The sequence below is a fragment of the Hippoglossus stenolepis genome, chromosome 18 (assembly GCF_022539355.2).
Source record: "Hippoglossus stenolepis isolate QCI-W04-F060 chromosome 18, HSTE1.2, whole genome shotgun sequence".
Taxonomy (NCBI): Eukaryota; Metazoa; Chordata; class Actinopteri; order Pleuronectiformes; family Pleuronectidae; genus Hippoglossus; species Hippoglossus stenolepis.
The window spans coordinates 15526452-15540562 of NC_061500.1; the positions used below are offsets into that span (position 1 = coordinate 15526452).

The window sequence follows — 14111 nt, forward strand, 5'->3', positions numbered from 1 at the left end:
TGACTTTCTACGTTTTGGCGTAGACAGCAGGTAATTCTGCTCAGACAACTTGCGCAAAACTGTAAAAGGGCCGTGGAATTTGGCTTGAAACGGTGAACACACTAGTGGCAACAAAGCCAGAACCTGGTCACCTGGACTGAAGTTGCGAGTCTTGGCCTTACGGTCATAAATATTTTTCATTTTCCTCTGAGCAGATGCTAAATTGTTTCAGGGTGACAGTGATGGGGTTGAGCGCCCTGTGAGTTTTTTCTCCAGAAAGTTCAATTCATACCAAATCAAATATTCTGTTATTGAAAAAGAAAGTCTTGCTCTGATCTGGGCGTTACAACACTTTGAAGTTTATGTTGATTCTAGCGTTCCCACTTTTCTTCATTCCTTGCCTTGCCCTAATCGCAGATTGATGCGTTGGTTCCTTTTTCAGATATCTACAGATATTAATGTTTTAATTTGCCAGTGTTTAGTCTTGTCTTTTACATGTGTAGATGATTTGTCAATGATCTTTTGTTTGCTCTCCAGCTTGCTTTGAACTGCCACCTTGGGCGACAAATTAAGCATTTAGAAAATTAAGAAGCAAGAGCTTGTTGATAAAATTATCAATCAAGCAAATTCTCAAATGTGAAGATTTCCTGATTTCCTCTTTACGTATATTTTTTATTCTAAATGATTTGTCTTTGAGTTTAGGATCATTGGTCAGTCTCAAAATAAATTTAGAGACATCATCTTGAGCTGTCAAAACAAAAATGTTACTTTATTGACTAAATAAATAAATATATTGATACAAATAAATGACATGACCAAGATTCTGACCACAGAAATAATATAATTTGCAGTTTTGTTATGACACGAGGACGTGGTTCTATTGTGGCGAGCATAACATCCACTTAATTAAGTATTATGATTAAAAGTCATAAATCATAACCGGCATTACTGCTGTAAACATATGTAGTGCGATCTCATAAACAGAGTAGTTATATTGGATAATTAGAGCTGTTGTTATTGATGATCGACACTGTGGGCGTTTGCATGTGGCTCATGATTGAGTCCGACTCCCCAGAGGAAGAAGAAAAGCCCCAACTCATTTACTTTCCAGGCATATTTAATTGGCACAGTAAACACAATACAAAGTATTCAGTGCTCCAAAACACAAGCATGGGCTACCAAATGGAACACAAACGAAAAAGTGCAAAACACACCATTTGGTAGACCTCACAAAGGAAAAAGAAGTCTTACTTTGCAAAGCAGAAGTCATGGCAAGACTCTCCAATAGTTAAAATAGATGTTTGTCCTTTTTAAACTTTATTTATATATTCATATATACTCTCTCTAATTCCATCGCGCCATTTCCTCTGTACAGGCGGTTATTCAGGGGAGTCAACTGAAAGGTTTGTGGTGGTCTTGTCGTAGAGCACAGGCAGACATTATAAAACTATTGCTGCCGTTGAAGTGGTGGTCTTTACCTCGTCAGGTTTATATTGTCATGTTTCACTCAGAAAAATAATACGACACAAGTGTTTGATATCTTGACGTTTTTGAGACGGTGGCGAAAAAAGCGAACATGGTATTTTTTATTTTTAAGCTTCAGCAGGGCTTTGATCTTTCCTTCCATCAAGAGTCCAAACTGTCTGTGTCCATCACTCATCGTTGTTGGGAAGTGTTCATAATATTCTGCATCAGATGAATATTCAGCAAATGGCTTCATCCAAAGAAAAAAAAAAAGACAAGCAACGCAACTGTTACGTTATATTTGCAGTTAAAAGGGATTTTAGTCCCGTTCAGGCAGAGAGAAAAAAGAAAGCTACAACAATAATTTCCAGCTTAAAATAAAACCAGGAAAGCAGAATCTCAACTTAAGATCAATAAAATTATAAAACAGAAATCTTAAAAATCACATACATTATGTGCCGTTGAGCAGGAAGGTGGGTTGGAGGGGTGGGCATAATTCCTCGTGATTATATAAAAAAAAAAAGTCTTGAAATTTGCCCCCGAGACTTTTGAGATAAATCACATCTTGATCCTTTCGCCACATCACAGGAAACATCTGCATCATTCTCTCTCGCAGTGGGCGAACGTAAAACGGGTGAAAAGCCCCGAAACAGGTGATTTCTGTCACACTTCAGTCACAAGTTCACAGGAAGATGAATCACAGTATATTTTCATATACAGTAGAATAGGCAGTAGGCGGGCCATCCTAAAAACACATCAGGTGTAAATCATAACTTCTTCTTTTTCTTTTTTGGGTTGACTGCTGCTTGGACCAAGCACAAGGTGATCAACTGTAAACTAACAACTTGTGTTAGACACTCTGATCGAAAACATACAATACTAACATTTTTTACATACATACTGGACTGTCAAACAAATGCACGAGACTTTCATGAACTATCTATGCATAAGATCATTCAGAAAAAGAATTCAGGTCCTTGTTGCAGTTTTGAGATTTAACTGTGGAGGAGGTGATCACTCACTCGCTGTTAAAAAACAAACAAACAGGGGAAACATGCTTTCTGAACCAACAACAGAAAAGACATTTTAAAAAACCACAGGCACCGAACCCAAACAGTAGCATCCAGGTTATTGAAACAGTACGACCAGGCAATGAGGGTTAACTGAACAGAAAGGCTGGAGGGAGGGGGCGCATAAGCTTGACCAAACACGCCCAGTACCAACTCCTCCGGGCCACCAGCAGAGGGGGGCGAGGAGGACGACAGGGCAAGCATGCAGCACACCACAACGCCCCTGAGCTGTTGCAAATAAAAAAAAAAGAGGGTGAGGGGCAGGGGAGGAATGGGGCTGAAAGCAGCCAAGGGTAAGCCTGAGCCGCCTGAGGAGGGAGGAGGGGCCGTGGAAGTGATTAGGGTGGTGTGGTCAGAGAGAAGAACAAGCACCAGTGACAAGACAGGAAGACCGGTGGATGATGAGAGTGATGGTGAATGACCACATCATCCATCACTTCTTTTTTCCTCCAGCTGGTCCTGGGAATGTGGGAGTGGAGTAAACTGGACATTTACGACACACAACACCTTAAAAGGGAATTTTAACCATTGTACTTACAAAAACGTTGTAGAAATGATCACCTCTGCCGGCAGCCGTAACTCAATGACAGTGGCTTAAATGTAATCTTATGGGGCAACTGCGACAGTCCACAAAGTGTCCCGTTAAAGTTAGAGCTGGAGGATATGGACGAAAATCTCCTACAAACTGAAGCACAAATGAAGAGAGGGACAAAGAGCTGCTGCACAGTTCAGAGTGGGACTTCTCGTTGAGCGACATGTGAAATGTTACCAGACTCCAGATTTTATTGGTGAAAAAAAGCACTTTTAGTTGCTGTCGCAGTTGCCCCATAAGATTACATTGTAGCCACTGCTGTCACAGCTGCTGGTGGAGGCAACGTTTTTGTAAGTGCCATATATATATATATATATATGGGGCCTAGGTTGAAAAATACTGGAACTGGAATTCCGTTAAAAATAACATACAAGCATCCAGGTCACTCAAACAAACCAGAAGCACATGACACAGAAACCGATGATCAGCACCTTCACTTCCTGTTCTTTCAGGTGGGTGAAACCTGCAAATGTGGAGTTTAGTTACTTTAGTGGGAAGGAAGCAGGGGGAAGTGAATGAGGTTTTTACAGCCTCTTATGAAGGTGGACGATCCTTGGATGATTCTTTATGAAGTCAATGAGTGAGTGAGTGAGGAGTTCATGACCCACACACACACACACTACTGGATGAGGGGTGTCATGGGTTCTCCCGCTGGTTTTTTGTCCGCAGGCTCCTGGTGGTCTCCATCTTCTCTCTGACCACACCCTCTGCCATGTGTGTAACGGGGGAAAGGTAAGGAAAAAGAGGGGTGACGCTCAGTCTGAGGAAGCCAAAAGCCAAATTTCATGACTGCGCGTGGTGCAAGCGGAGTTAGTTACATTAAGAAGCGAAGCTTTGCTGAAAGCAACACAAAGAAGATGTGTACTGTGGTCTGTGACTTCTGAATGGGTGTTATTAAGAAGGTAAAAGGTTATGAGCTCTAAAATTTAGATGAAATTCTCTTATCCTTGCTTCACATTGCAGAGTTTAGCAGAGGAAGCGCAACAGTGCTGATAAAGTTAATTTTTTGGAAATTGAGATGTGATATTATGGGTCGTCTCTTTAGACTCGGGTCGTCTTTCACTTTGAGCGTGTGAGGAACGTGGTGGTATCTCCGAGGCGTGCTTGCCCTGCCATTCCTCAGCCAGCCCCACACTTTTAGGAATCTGCAATTAAAAAAAAAAAAGAAATACAAACAGACAAAAAAAAAATGACAAAAAGAAAAGTTAGATAGCTTTTAAAAACGGATGAGTCAAAGACAGCAACCCAATAATTCTGACATGGGAAGGAGGAAGAAAGATGACAGTGCAAACAACTTTTAAACTGATAATAATTAATGTGTCAAAGACCTCATTTAACCCAAAGAGGTTTAACTAAGAGCCTTTCAGCTTGTTCCACTTAAGTTTTCATCTGGCTCCAACGCATGTTAGAGTGCAGCCTCTTGACTCGGTCACAACATGCTGAGAACGATGAAACCATGAGGAAAACTCCCACCAACACTGCCACATGCACCACAGGCTGTGAGAAATGTTGTATTTATGTCACTGATGTAAAATTACACCCTGAACCTCATACTGTGCCAGTAACGAGTTGAAAAGGCTGAAGTGTGACAGGACGTTAAACGAAGGCTTGTGCATTGAGTGATGAACGAGATGATTTCTGAGTGTAAAGGACAGATTGTCTCGGTGGCCCTGTTCAGCCCTGGTATTAACATCCCTCCTGAGAGATCCCATTACAAGTGGTCAGCGCTAAGTTAGTCTCTTCACATCAGGTATTACAATGCGTCCTGAATGTGTCTTCTGTGACCACTTGTGATCGTTTCTCACTTCCACCCTCTACATGCAAATTAACACGGACATCATATGTATACATAGATCATAGATCAAATAATGGATGGGTACTGAGAAGAATACGTTTGATTCATTGTAAAACTCTGGCGGTTCAAAGGACTGAGTAGGTGGTCCTTGCGTACACACAGCTAAAAGAATGTTTCCCCAGATGTAGTCTGAGTGATCGGATCTCCGGACGCATTGAGGTGCGTTCAGGCCTGAACTTAGCGCTGACCACCACAGGATACAACGGCTTTACATAGGGAGGGGGGGGGGTTAATAAAAACCTGCCTGCACAATCTCCCCCCAATAGCCATAGTGTCATGAAAAACATTTGTTATAAATCATGATAAAGTGGTTTTCTTGACTCAATTTTGATTTGCAGCAAATGTATTTTAGCTACTTGGCTACATGCTAGTTGGTATTAACTGGCAAGTATGACATATAAATAGTGATTATTTATTCATTGATAAGAAATAATAATAATTTAGGAATTATCAAGTATTTGACAATGTCATTCCACTTCAACTTTCCAAATGATCAACCCAAAGTTACGCCCTCGACAGGACGGACGTTAATACCAGGTCTGAACGTGACCAGTAGGAGTGAAGTGAAACGACAGAGGCTACACACACACACCATGCTTTTCTAGTGAGGTGCCGCTCAGAGACACATGCAAGAAAACCACAAAGCTTTAAAAGTCACGACCAGCTCAGTATCTCAGCCCAGTCTCACCACAGAGCTTAGTGCAGCTAATGCTCAGTCCTTTAATTCCTTTTACCACTGGCCTGTAAAAACGGACCAGAACAGCCTAACGCCCTCATTATCAAAACGTGGATTCCAATAGCAAGAAAAAAAAACTTAAGGGGATAATTAGTTACTAATTAAATCATTGATTTCATAAAATAAACCCGCAGCAGCAGAGAATACTTGCTTTATCAACTTCTTAATGTCGTTACAGCACTATGATCAATCTACAGCATGCAACACTTGAAGGGGGCTTTTTTCTCTTTTTTTCCTCTTTAGCCTACAAAAATATGTTTTCATATGTTACAGCAGATTTAAATTACATTTGTACGATTGCACATGGAGCATGCGTTTTCCTTTACAGTCCAACAAAGTGACCGAGACGCGGTAACTCTGATCTGTGATGCCACTGCAGCGTCACTACAGATGGTGCACACGCTCACTCAGTTTAGGCTCAAACACAAGCTCAAATATTTGTCACAAGTCGTGGATCCGACTCTCGATTAAAAGCAGAACATGGTGATCAGACATTTTACATCTTAACAAGAAAAGAAAAAAATCAAGTATAGTTTTTTATAATGTACACAGGACTTGTCCCATAATGCTGAGCTCAACATCATTAAGGTTACTAAGTTTTGTTCAGAGCTCAGTGACACTCGCTCGCACAATCTGCCACAACTGGCCCAACTGTCATGAGGCACAATGGACAAATGTGATTGGTCCTTCCCTCTGGGACAGAGTGTGTGGGTGTGAGGGGAGGGAGGGTATTCTCTTACGTGAGCTACCAGTGGCCATCTTTAAACTTGCTGACTCACAGGAACATTACCACATTGACTTGCTGAGTTAAATGTATGTCATAGCACCTTTGGCATTTGTTTCCAAAAAGACCTCGACGTAGGACGAGGGGACGTATCCCTCCTCGTCCTCGTTCCTGCGCACTCGCGTCCACCCGTCTCCTTTGTCTTCCTCTATGACGTACAACAGCTCGCCCTCGGTCACGGCGATGGTGCCCTCGTTGTGACCTGCAAACATGGACGAAGAAAGAATAGAAAAGAGGCGTAAGAGGATATGAACTACCTTTAACTAACTTCACTTAGATTAGACTTGTATTTGTAAGTCACACGACAAAACGGGCCATGATGCTGCTTAGAAAATGGCATCAGCCGACAGAGTAACTCTGCTAACTTGCACATAAAACACAGTAGTTGGGAGCTGAATGAGGCTTAACGTCAACCTGCAACACTCTTCTGTGCAGTTGTTTTTCTTCTTCACTTAATATTTCCATGTGTATTATTTAAAGGTACAGCAGCAGCCAGAGACTGTCTGCAGGTGGAAGCCTCCTCAATCAATTTCCAAACAAAATTGGTAATAAGCATTTGTAGATGATTTTATCTATTAGTAACTACAGGAGTTTATTCTAATATTGGCATTGCACCTATTCCTGCTGGGCCTCTTCTCTTATTTAGTGCTGATTTGTAGGTTTTCCTTTGCTTCTAATGATGATGACCTACATCATCCTCTGTAACAGTGTTTATCACTGTACTATAATGTGCTTAACTTGATACAAACTGTCCAAAAAATAGGAAATTATTTCACAATCTTCATTGAGAAGATAAACATATTCGAGCACTAAAAGTGTGCTTCCCTGTTGTCCATGGTTAGAGCTTGATGACATTTAATAAGTTATCGCAAAATAACTATGACCCCTCTCTCTCTGATTTACACCCAGCACTATATTTGTCAACCTTTGAGAATTCGAATGTGAAAATGAGTAACACAGAAACGATTATGTATCCACTCTCCTTCTTCACATATTTCTTCAGGGAGGTCACACCCCTACTCTTAGTCATTCGAAAGAAATCAAATCACATTCCTCCATCTGTAGAAGTCAGGGCCCAGTTCAGTCTGTTTCCTAAAACAACAGAGTTGCGTTCATCCCTGCAAAACGTTTATTTGACCTGATGTAACAGTCTCTGCTTTTGTTGTCTAGAAAAGCTGCTTCTAACAACTTCAACTGATGCAAACACCAGGCAACAGTATTTGAAGAGAACTTAAAAATCCATTTTCTTTAAAGCTATAAACAATTAAATTAAAGACCTATGTCAAGTATTGCCAGATATGAAGGGATATGGAATATTGGAGTCCGAGAATTACTTTCACTTCCTCATAATTGAAGATGAGGTGAAGTAGCCTAGTAGAGAATAATCCACAAAGCACCAAGTTATCTCTCAAACTACAGAGACAGTCGGTAACTATAGTGTTTCCCACAGCCAAACAGGGTGGACTCAGATAGATTCTGACCAGGGTGTTATCAGTTCCATGTTGCTCTTTTTTGTATTTTCATTACGGCGTGCTAATATCTGTATCATTGAGAAGTGCAACGGATGTAGCATTAAACTTTAAACTACCTACACATATCTAGGATGCAATATCTTGACATATTTCAGACTTTTTATGGCCTGAAATTCTGTTGATTAATTTTTTTTATTTTTTATGACCTCATGGAAATCCTGTGACTGAGCAACAGCTCTGACACACCCACTAAACGAGAGAAAACGTACCCAGAAGCTGTTGTACACTATTTCAAGCAAAATGTTGAATTGTTCAATTTGCAAACTGTAGTAAAATGGTGCAAAAAGTAGAACTAGAATGACGTCACCAGCAGTCGACCAATAGAGAGTACGTGTGTGGCAACAAACCAACAAGCTTCATGTGTTTTGGGGGTTTATGTGTTATAATTTAAATATTAGAGTTACCTTCAAAGGGGTACAAGGCTTTACAGGTGCCGATGGTGGGCAAGGTCTCCTCGTCGTCAAACTCATCGTCAAACTCCGGCGTGCTGGTGGTGGGGACGGGGTGGGTGCTGACTTTGACCTGAGTCTCTGAATTCTGCTCCTCCGTGTAGCTGCCGTCCGGGCTGCTCAAGGGCCAACACACACAGTAAATAAACTGTGAAAACATACATAGTTTTCTTTCGAACAAATAAGAGGTGCAACACCCCCGGGGCGCATGGGACCGGTGTGATTTTGTTTGTCATGAGTATACCATACCTCTCTCTGTCCTGCGCACAGTTGTTGCTCACTGTCGTGTTGTTCTGCGTCTCGAAGATCCCACTTCTCCGGTGTGTGTCGCTCTTGGATGGCATCCTCTCCTCCACCTCTGCTAACCAGCCCTGAAACACACGCGAGGATTATGTGTGTGTGTTGGCTGCAGCTGAGCTGTTTTTTTTCCTGCATGACATCTTTAAAATCATACCAAGCGTAATGGTATTCTGTTTATCCATGGATCAGATTTATATTTTGGCAACAGAATTCAGAGGGAGAACACATCTCTCTCTCTGGCACTCCACCTCGTTTGCCATTTATTTACAGGGTTAAACCAGGCCAATGTTTCTTCGCCTCCTCGTGGGCCATGCAGTCGGTCCGCTCCTCCAGCTGCATCACATCTTCTCCTAATATGGACGAGCAGCAGTCTTCTTTGGAACTTCACCAGCTGGGTGTGTGTGTGTGCATGCGTGTGTGTTAAGAACTCCATTATTTACTGTCTCAGATAAACTAAACACGATAACTTTGCCAACACTAACATTCACACAGAAACGAGAGCTGCGACTGGCACCAATTGGACTAACCTCGAACTTCTGCAATTCAAACTGGAGCTTCTCGATGTTCTGGCCTATTTCTGATAGTCGGGGGTCCACACTGGCGGGGTCTCCCATCTGAGGGTTCTTCACGTACACGTCTTTCATCTTAGTAAGAGCGTCCCTGCGAGAGCAAATTACTACACTCAGTATTTTAAGCACAACTATTACTTGTCATATATGGAGGGGAAATGGTGTGAAACTTTAGGAGGATACCTCTGGTCCATCTCTTTCTGAATGTCTTTATTTAACTCATCAATCTTTCCCTGGAGCTTCTTCCTTCTCTGCTCTGGCGGTAGGTGGCTGAAGTCTTCTGGTCCAGAACCCTAAGAGAGGGGGGGAAGAGGGAGGAAGGAGAACCAAAAAAGGAGAAAAGGAAACTGTAAGATAAAGAAAAAAGAGCTTTTATGACCCATGATTTGTTGTGTTGCTGTTTTGACAGGGATCTTTACTAAATAAGGTGCAGTATCTCCCTTTGCCTTAAACCCTGTGAACCAAGATGAATGGATAAATGGATGACAGCTCCACAAATGGAGCTCATGTTATGGTCTGAGCACGTAATTCAACCTGAAGGAGATACTGCAGCCACTCTCTACCACACACTCACTGAGAGCCGGGATGTTTGTCTGCATATAGACGCGAGGCCTTTCACCTATTCAGCCGCCACACCTAAACTATGAATGCATCGCAAATGGAATATGACATTAAATGCATCTTATGCTCATAAAGACTTTTAGTGTGAGCTGGCTAATGCATCTGAAGCTGTCTGACAGAACTGTGTGTTCTGAAACCGGAGGCTGGGTGGGTGGGAGGTTTTTTTTTTTGGCTTCCTAATGGGTCATATCTCCTGATGAGGAGGTTTCCGGGCTGTAACACTTAACTGGTGAGTCACGCTGCACAAAACTCCAGGACAGATTGCTATGCAACTTGGTGGAAGGATGCGGGAATGGATCAGGGAACAACCCATTACAGTTTGGTGCTCATCAGGGAGCAAATCCAGGATTTTCCAAACTTTCTTTAACATTACGTTTTCCGCATCTTCTTTGATTTCTAAGAAAATAAATCCTTGATGAAAAATATCAGGCATGTTTAGGGTATTGATATCTTTGAGTGTGTTCAATTTGGTGCAGATCCAAATAAGAATCTGGATCTATTGAGTCTCAACGTGGTTTTATAAGGGGACTGTTTCTCTTATGAGAGAAAAGAGGTTGAGGACTAAGTCGTTGGTTTGACAGATGCACTTCTGGTAAACTTCCCCACCTCAGATTAACACCATCCAACAGCAACTTCCATGATAGTTTTTATGGGAAACATCCATAACTGACTCTCATGTAGTTGATAACAGAGCCCAAAATGTTGTTAGTAAGCCTTGACGAGGACATGTGACTGGCTGAGAGTTGAGGGGGCGGGGACTGGGGACAACTCTTTACTGTCACAAGGACAGAAAAGTTGGATGTTTGAATTTAAAATGTCTATAGGTAAATATATATACGTAAATAGGATTAACTCTAACCATGATATTATTAGAATAAAACACTTTTTCATGCTATGTGAACTGTTCACCTTCATTGGTTCCAATTCCTTATTGATTCATCTAAGTATGTTTATAGATTTTCTTTATAATAAAACCCAATGAGACTCCAGCCTCTTTCAATTTTTTTGGTGTGTAATAAAATAGAAGTGTGTGCTGTGTGGACTGAATAGATCAAGGCCTGCGATTGGATCTCGTTGAGATGGGTCACAGCGGCACCACAGGTTACAACTGCTGGAGCTACGGACTTCAAGGTCAGGATTCACTGCACATGAGCCAGGTCAAAGGTCACAGCAGCTAGGTTACCACGACGATCTTACCCTTTCTCCCTGCATCAGCATGCAACACTTACCGGGCATGCAACATAACAGACATCTGTCAATCATCATGCAGGGACATGCTCCGTTCTCATTCTCAAGTTACACTACAGACGTCACGTGTTAGTGTTTGCATTCTTTGTTTCCCAGGACAAACAACAAAGGTTAATCTCAACTCTACATGATCAAAGCTAAAACTATTAACAGGCGTGATATGTCTGTTATTTGTAGTATGATTCATTTAGGATGGATAATTCACAAATGTATTGTTTTGTATGGAAACATTCACACTGAATACAAGGATACTGAAACTACACAAATACTAAAAAGGCCTGATTTTCGGTTCATTTTGGGGAATGCCCTTTTCCACGTTCTTGCTGAGATCCGCTCTTGTGTATGGAAAGCTAGATCCAGCGGGCAGTTAGCTTAGCTTAGCATAAACACTGGAAGCTGGGTAATAAACAGTGAATTGTTTCTTTAACCAGGACCAGAGACTTGTTGTAGCGCTGCCTGAATCTTTAATAAGAACTTTTATACCATATAGTGGACTAATTGTATCCCACAATGCATTGTGGGATACAATTAGTGACCATCAAATGTACATAGAGTACAACTGATGGTCAAAATATACCATCATGCATTGGGTTGGAGGGGAGTGCAGATATCATACAGTACAGAGAGTGCTGTATGATGTGAAAACAAACTAGTGCCATGTGGGAAAATGTTGATGTTTGTGCAGCAATGATGACGTACTTCCGTGCGATGAGAAAATGACTTAGCTACGTCTGAATTCTCCGATGCTGTCACGTATAGTCCTCTACGTGAAACCTACGAGAACCTTACACTTGACACATGAGTTTGATGTTTGTACCAATTAATCAAGCAAGACATGATATGTTGATTAATGGGCTTTTGAGGTGATGGGAGCGGAATTGTATTACCTACAGAAAGCATAATCCCGGAAAACAGGTTGACATTGACTCTAAGACAACTGTTTCCTTGATGTGGCTTCATATTTATTGCACAAACATGAGAGTGTAAGGAATCTTGAAACGCATTTCCCAAGATGTCACATAGTTAAATATTTAAAGTGTACTGGTCTGAAAATATCATAAAATATAATCAAGCTTGGATGGGTTTTACAGAACAGCATTCTACTGAATGAAACTTGGCATGCAGTGTAAGGACAAAAGTGAGCGACCACTACGTCAGATCAGATTAGTATTTGTTACACAAACACAATTTGTCGAGACAGTGGGGACTACCAGACCAGGCTACAAGACGGACAGATAGAACATAGAGTAAATCTGATCACCTCAATGAGATTCCGGACGTGGGAATTGAGTGTGATCTGCACCACAGAGACCACAGACACAGTTTTGGGGAAAGACATGACGAGAACACGACCACAACATAAAAAAACAAACAACAAAACAATGACATGTAAAATGAGACAACGACATGAGTCGGGGGTCCATCGTTGAGTCACAGCAAAAAAAAAAAAAATGTAATACCATTATCTCAAATCCAAAAAGAGCAAAACAAAAAACAATAAGGGCGTTATTAACAATGTGTTACTGGGAGGACGTGACATGCGTGCTGTGGTCATGCCGCTAAGGTCGTGTGGTTATACGGTCATGCTTACCAGCTTGAGAGAAAGCTTCATGTGTGGGGGCAGAGGAGATAGAAATGGCGAGGAGCGAGGAGCGAGGAGAGAGAAAGAGACAACAGACAAAAGTCAACATCAGGAGAAACTCACGAGCATTTCTTTCATATTCCTTTAAACAAAAAAAAAGAAAACAGGTATTTTATGATGATGCTTTGCCAAACTTCACCATTTAACAAAAAAGAGGGTACGGCAACTTTAAATCTAGAGCCCCCGCTCTTTTCTGATGAGGTGAAGTTTAACTTTTCTAACATGATGGATTAATGAAAAAATGAGAAATAAGTTGGTAAGAAAGGACCAACCTAAAGCACAAGCATGTAGTAAAGTATGAAAGGAAGGACAGATGAAAATAAACGTGGAGGAAGAAGTAGAAGGATATTGACTGCGAAAGGGATGGATATGTGTATCCTTTACTTCTTGATCCCGCCATGCTGCCATTACTATGTAAGTGACAGCAGATGGCGCCAAAAGCATGTGACACCAAAGCAGATCCATTTGTTGACATGGAGGCAGGTATACTGTGCACAGACAAGCTGGAGAGACGCTTCTTGTTATGACTGTAAATCATATCCAGGTTTAAAATACTCTTCAGATGAAAGCAGCTGAATGACTGTGGAAAACGAGTGAGAGCAATCATGAACTAAAAGACGAATGATAGGAACTAAAGAAATGATGGTGTTTAATTTTGATCGTCATGGTTGAGAGATTCCAGAGAGGACGCAGGTTATGTTTTGAACACATAGAACACAGAGAGGAGAGCAGGTTAACGACCACTGGCTGCTAGAGCTGCAGCAGATGACTTGTAATCCTGTTAGAGGCTCACAAGCTGGTGCACTGAGGAGCTCCACTCGCTTTAGTCCACTAATCAAATCATCCACCTGGAGGGGCCCGTTCTCACTACGACGCCTTGTGATCCTCCAACTCGCCTCCCTACTGATATAACAAGTCTCACATTGCCTGAATACTGTCTGACCCTGGCTTTAAGAGAAATTCTGACTTTCTTGTTAAAGTAAATTTTGGCCATAAAAGAAAGATGAATGAAAGAAAAAGGTAGAAATGATTTCTTCCTCTTTTCATTTCCTCCTACTCATAAACCCAAGAATCAATATAAATGAATGAATATGGAATCAAAATTGAGTAGTTTTACATTTTGCATTGTATTTGAGCATTTAATATGATGTTAGACCACTTTTAATAACTTGTTTTACTGCATTTGTCAGGTCTGGAAATATAAAGGGTCATGTTGCCTTAAATCTCTTGCACGATGATCTCTAATGTCCACCATCTACCAGCAGCAAAA

At 41.4% G+C, this 14111-nt stretch overlaps 1 protein-coding gene across 28 annotated transcripts in view; it reads right to left on the reverse strand.

Moving 5' to 3' along the window:
* Nucleotides 1-1078: 1078 nt before the first annotated feature.
* The window catches only part of LOC118098152 (formin-binding protein 1), a 62032-nt gene continuing 48999 nt past the window's right edge, over nt 1079-14111 (reverse strand). For 9 of the 28 annotated variants that reach the window (XM_035141672.2, XM_035141671.1, XM_035141659.1 and 6 more), the window contains 7 exons: nt 12791-12805; nt 12461-12496; nt 9514-9623; nt 9289-9421; nt 8711-8832; nt 8417-8589; nt 5832-6682 (listed from right to left, as the gene is read on the reverse strand). In XM_035141672.2, the coding sequence (XP_034997563.1) occupies nt 6504-6682; nt 8417-8589; nt 8711-8832; nt 9289-9421; nt 9514-9623; nt 12461-12496; nt 12791-12805 (768 nt within the window). In that variant the 3' untranslated portion in view covers nt 5832-6503. Of the gene's footprint in view, nt 4251-5831; nt 6683-8416; nt 8590-8710; nt 8833-9288; nt 9422-9513; nt 9624-12460; nt 12497-12790; nt 12806-14111 lie in introns of those variants that run through there. The other 19 variants (XM_047344557.1, XM_035141666.2, XM_035141678.2 and 16 more) reach the window with 7 other exon arrangements.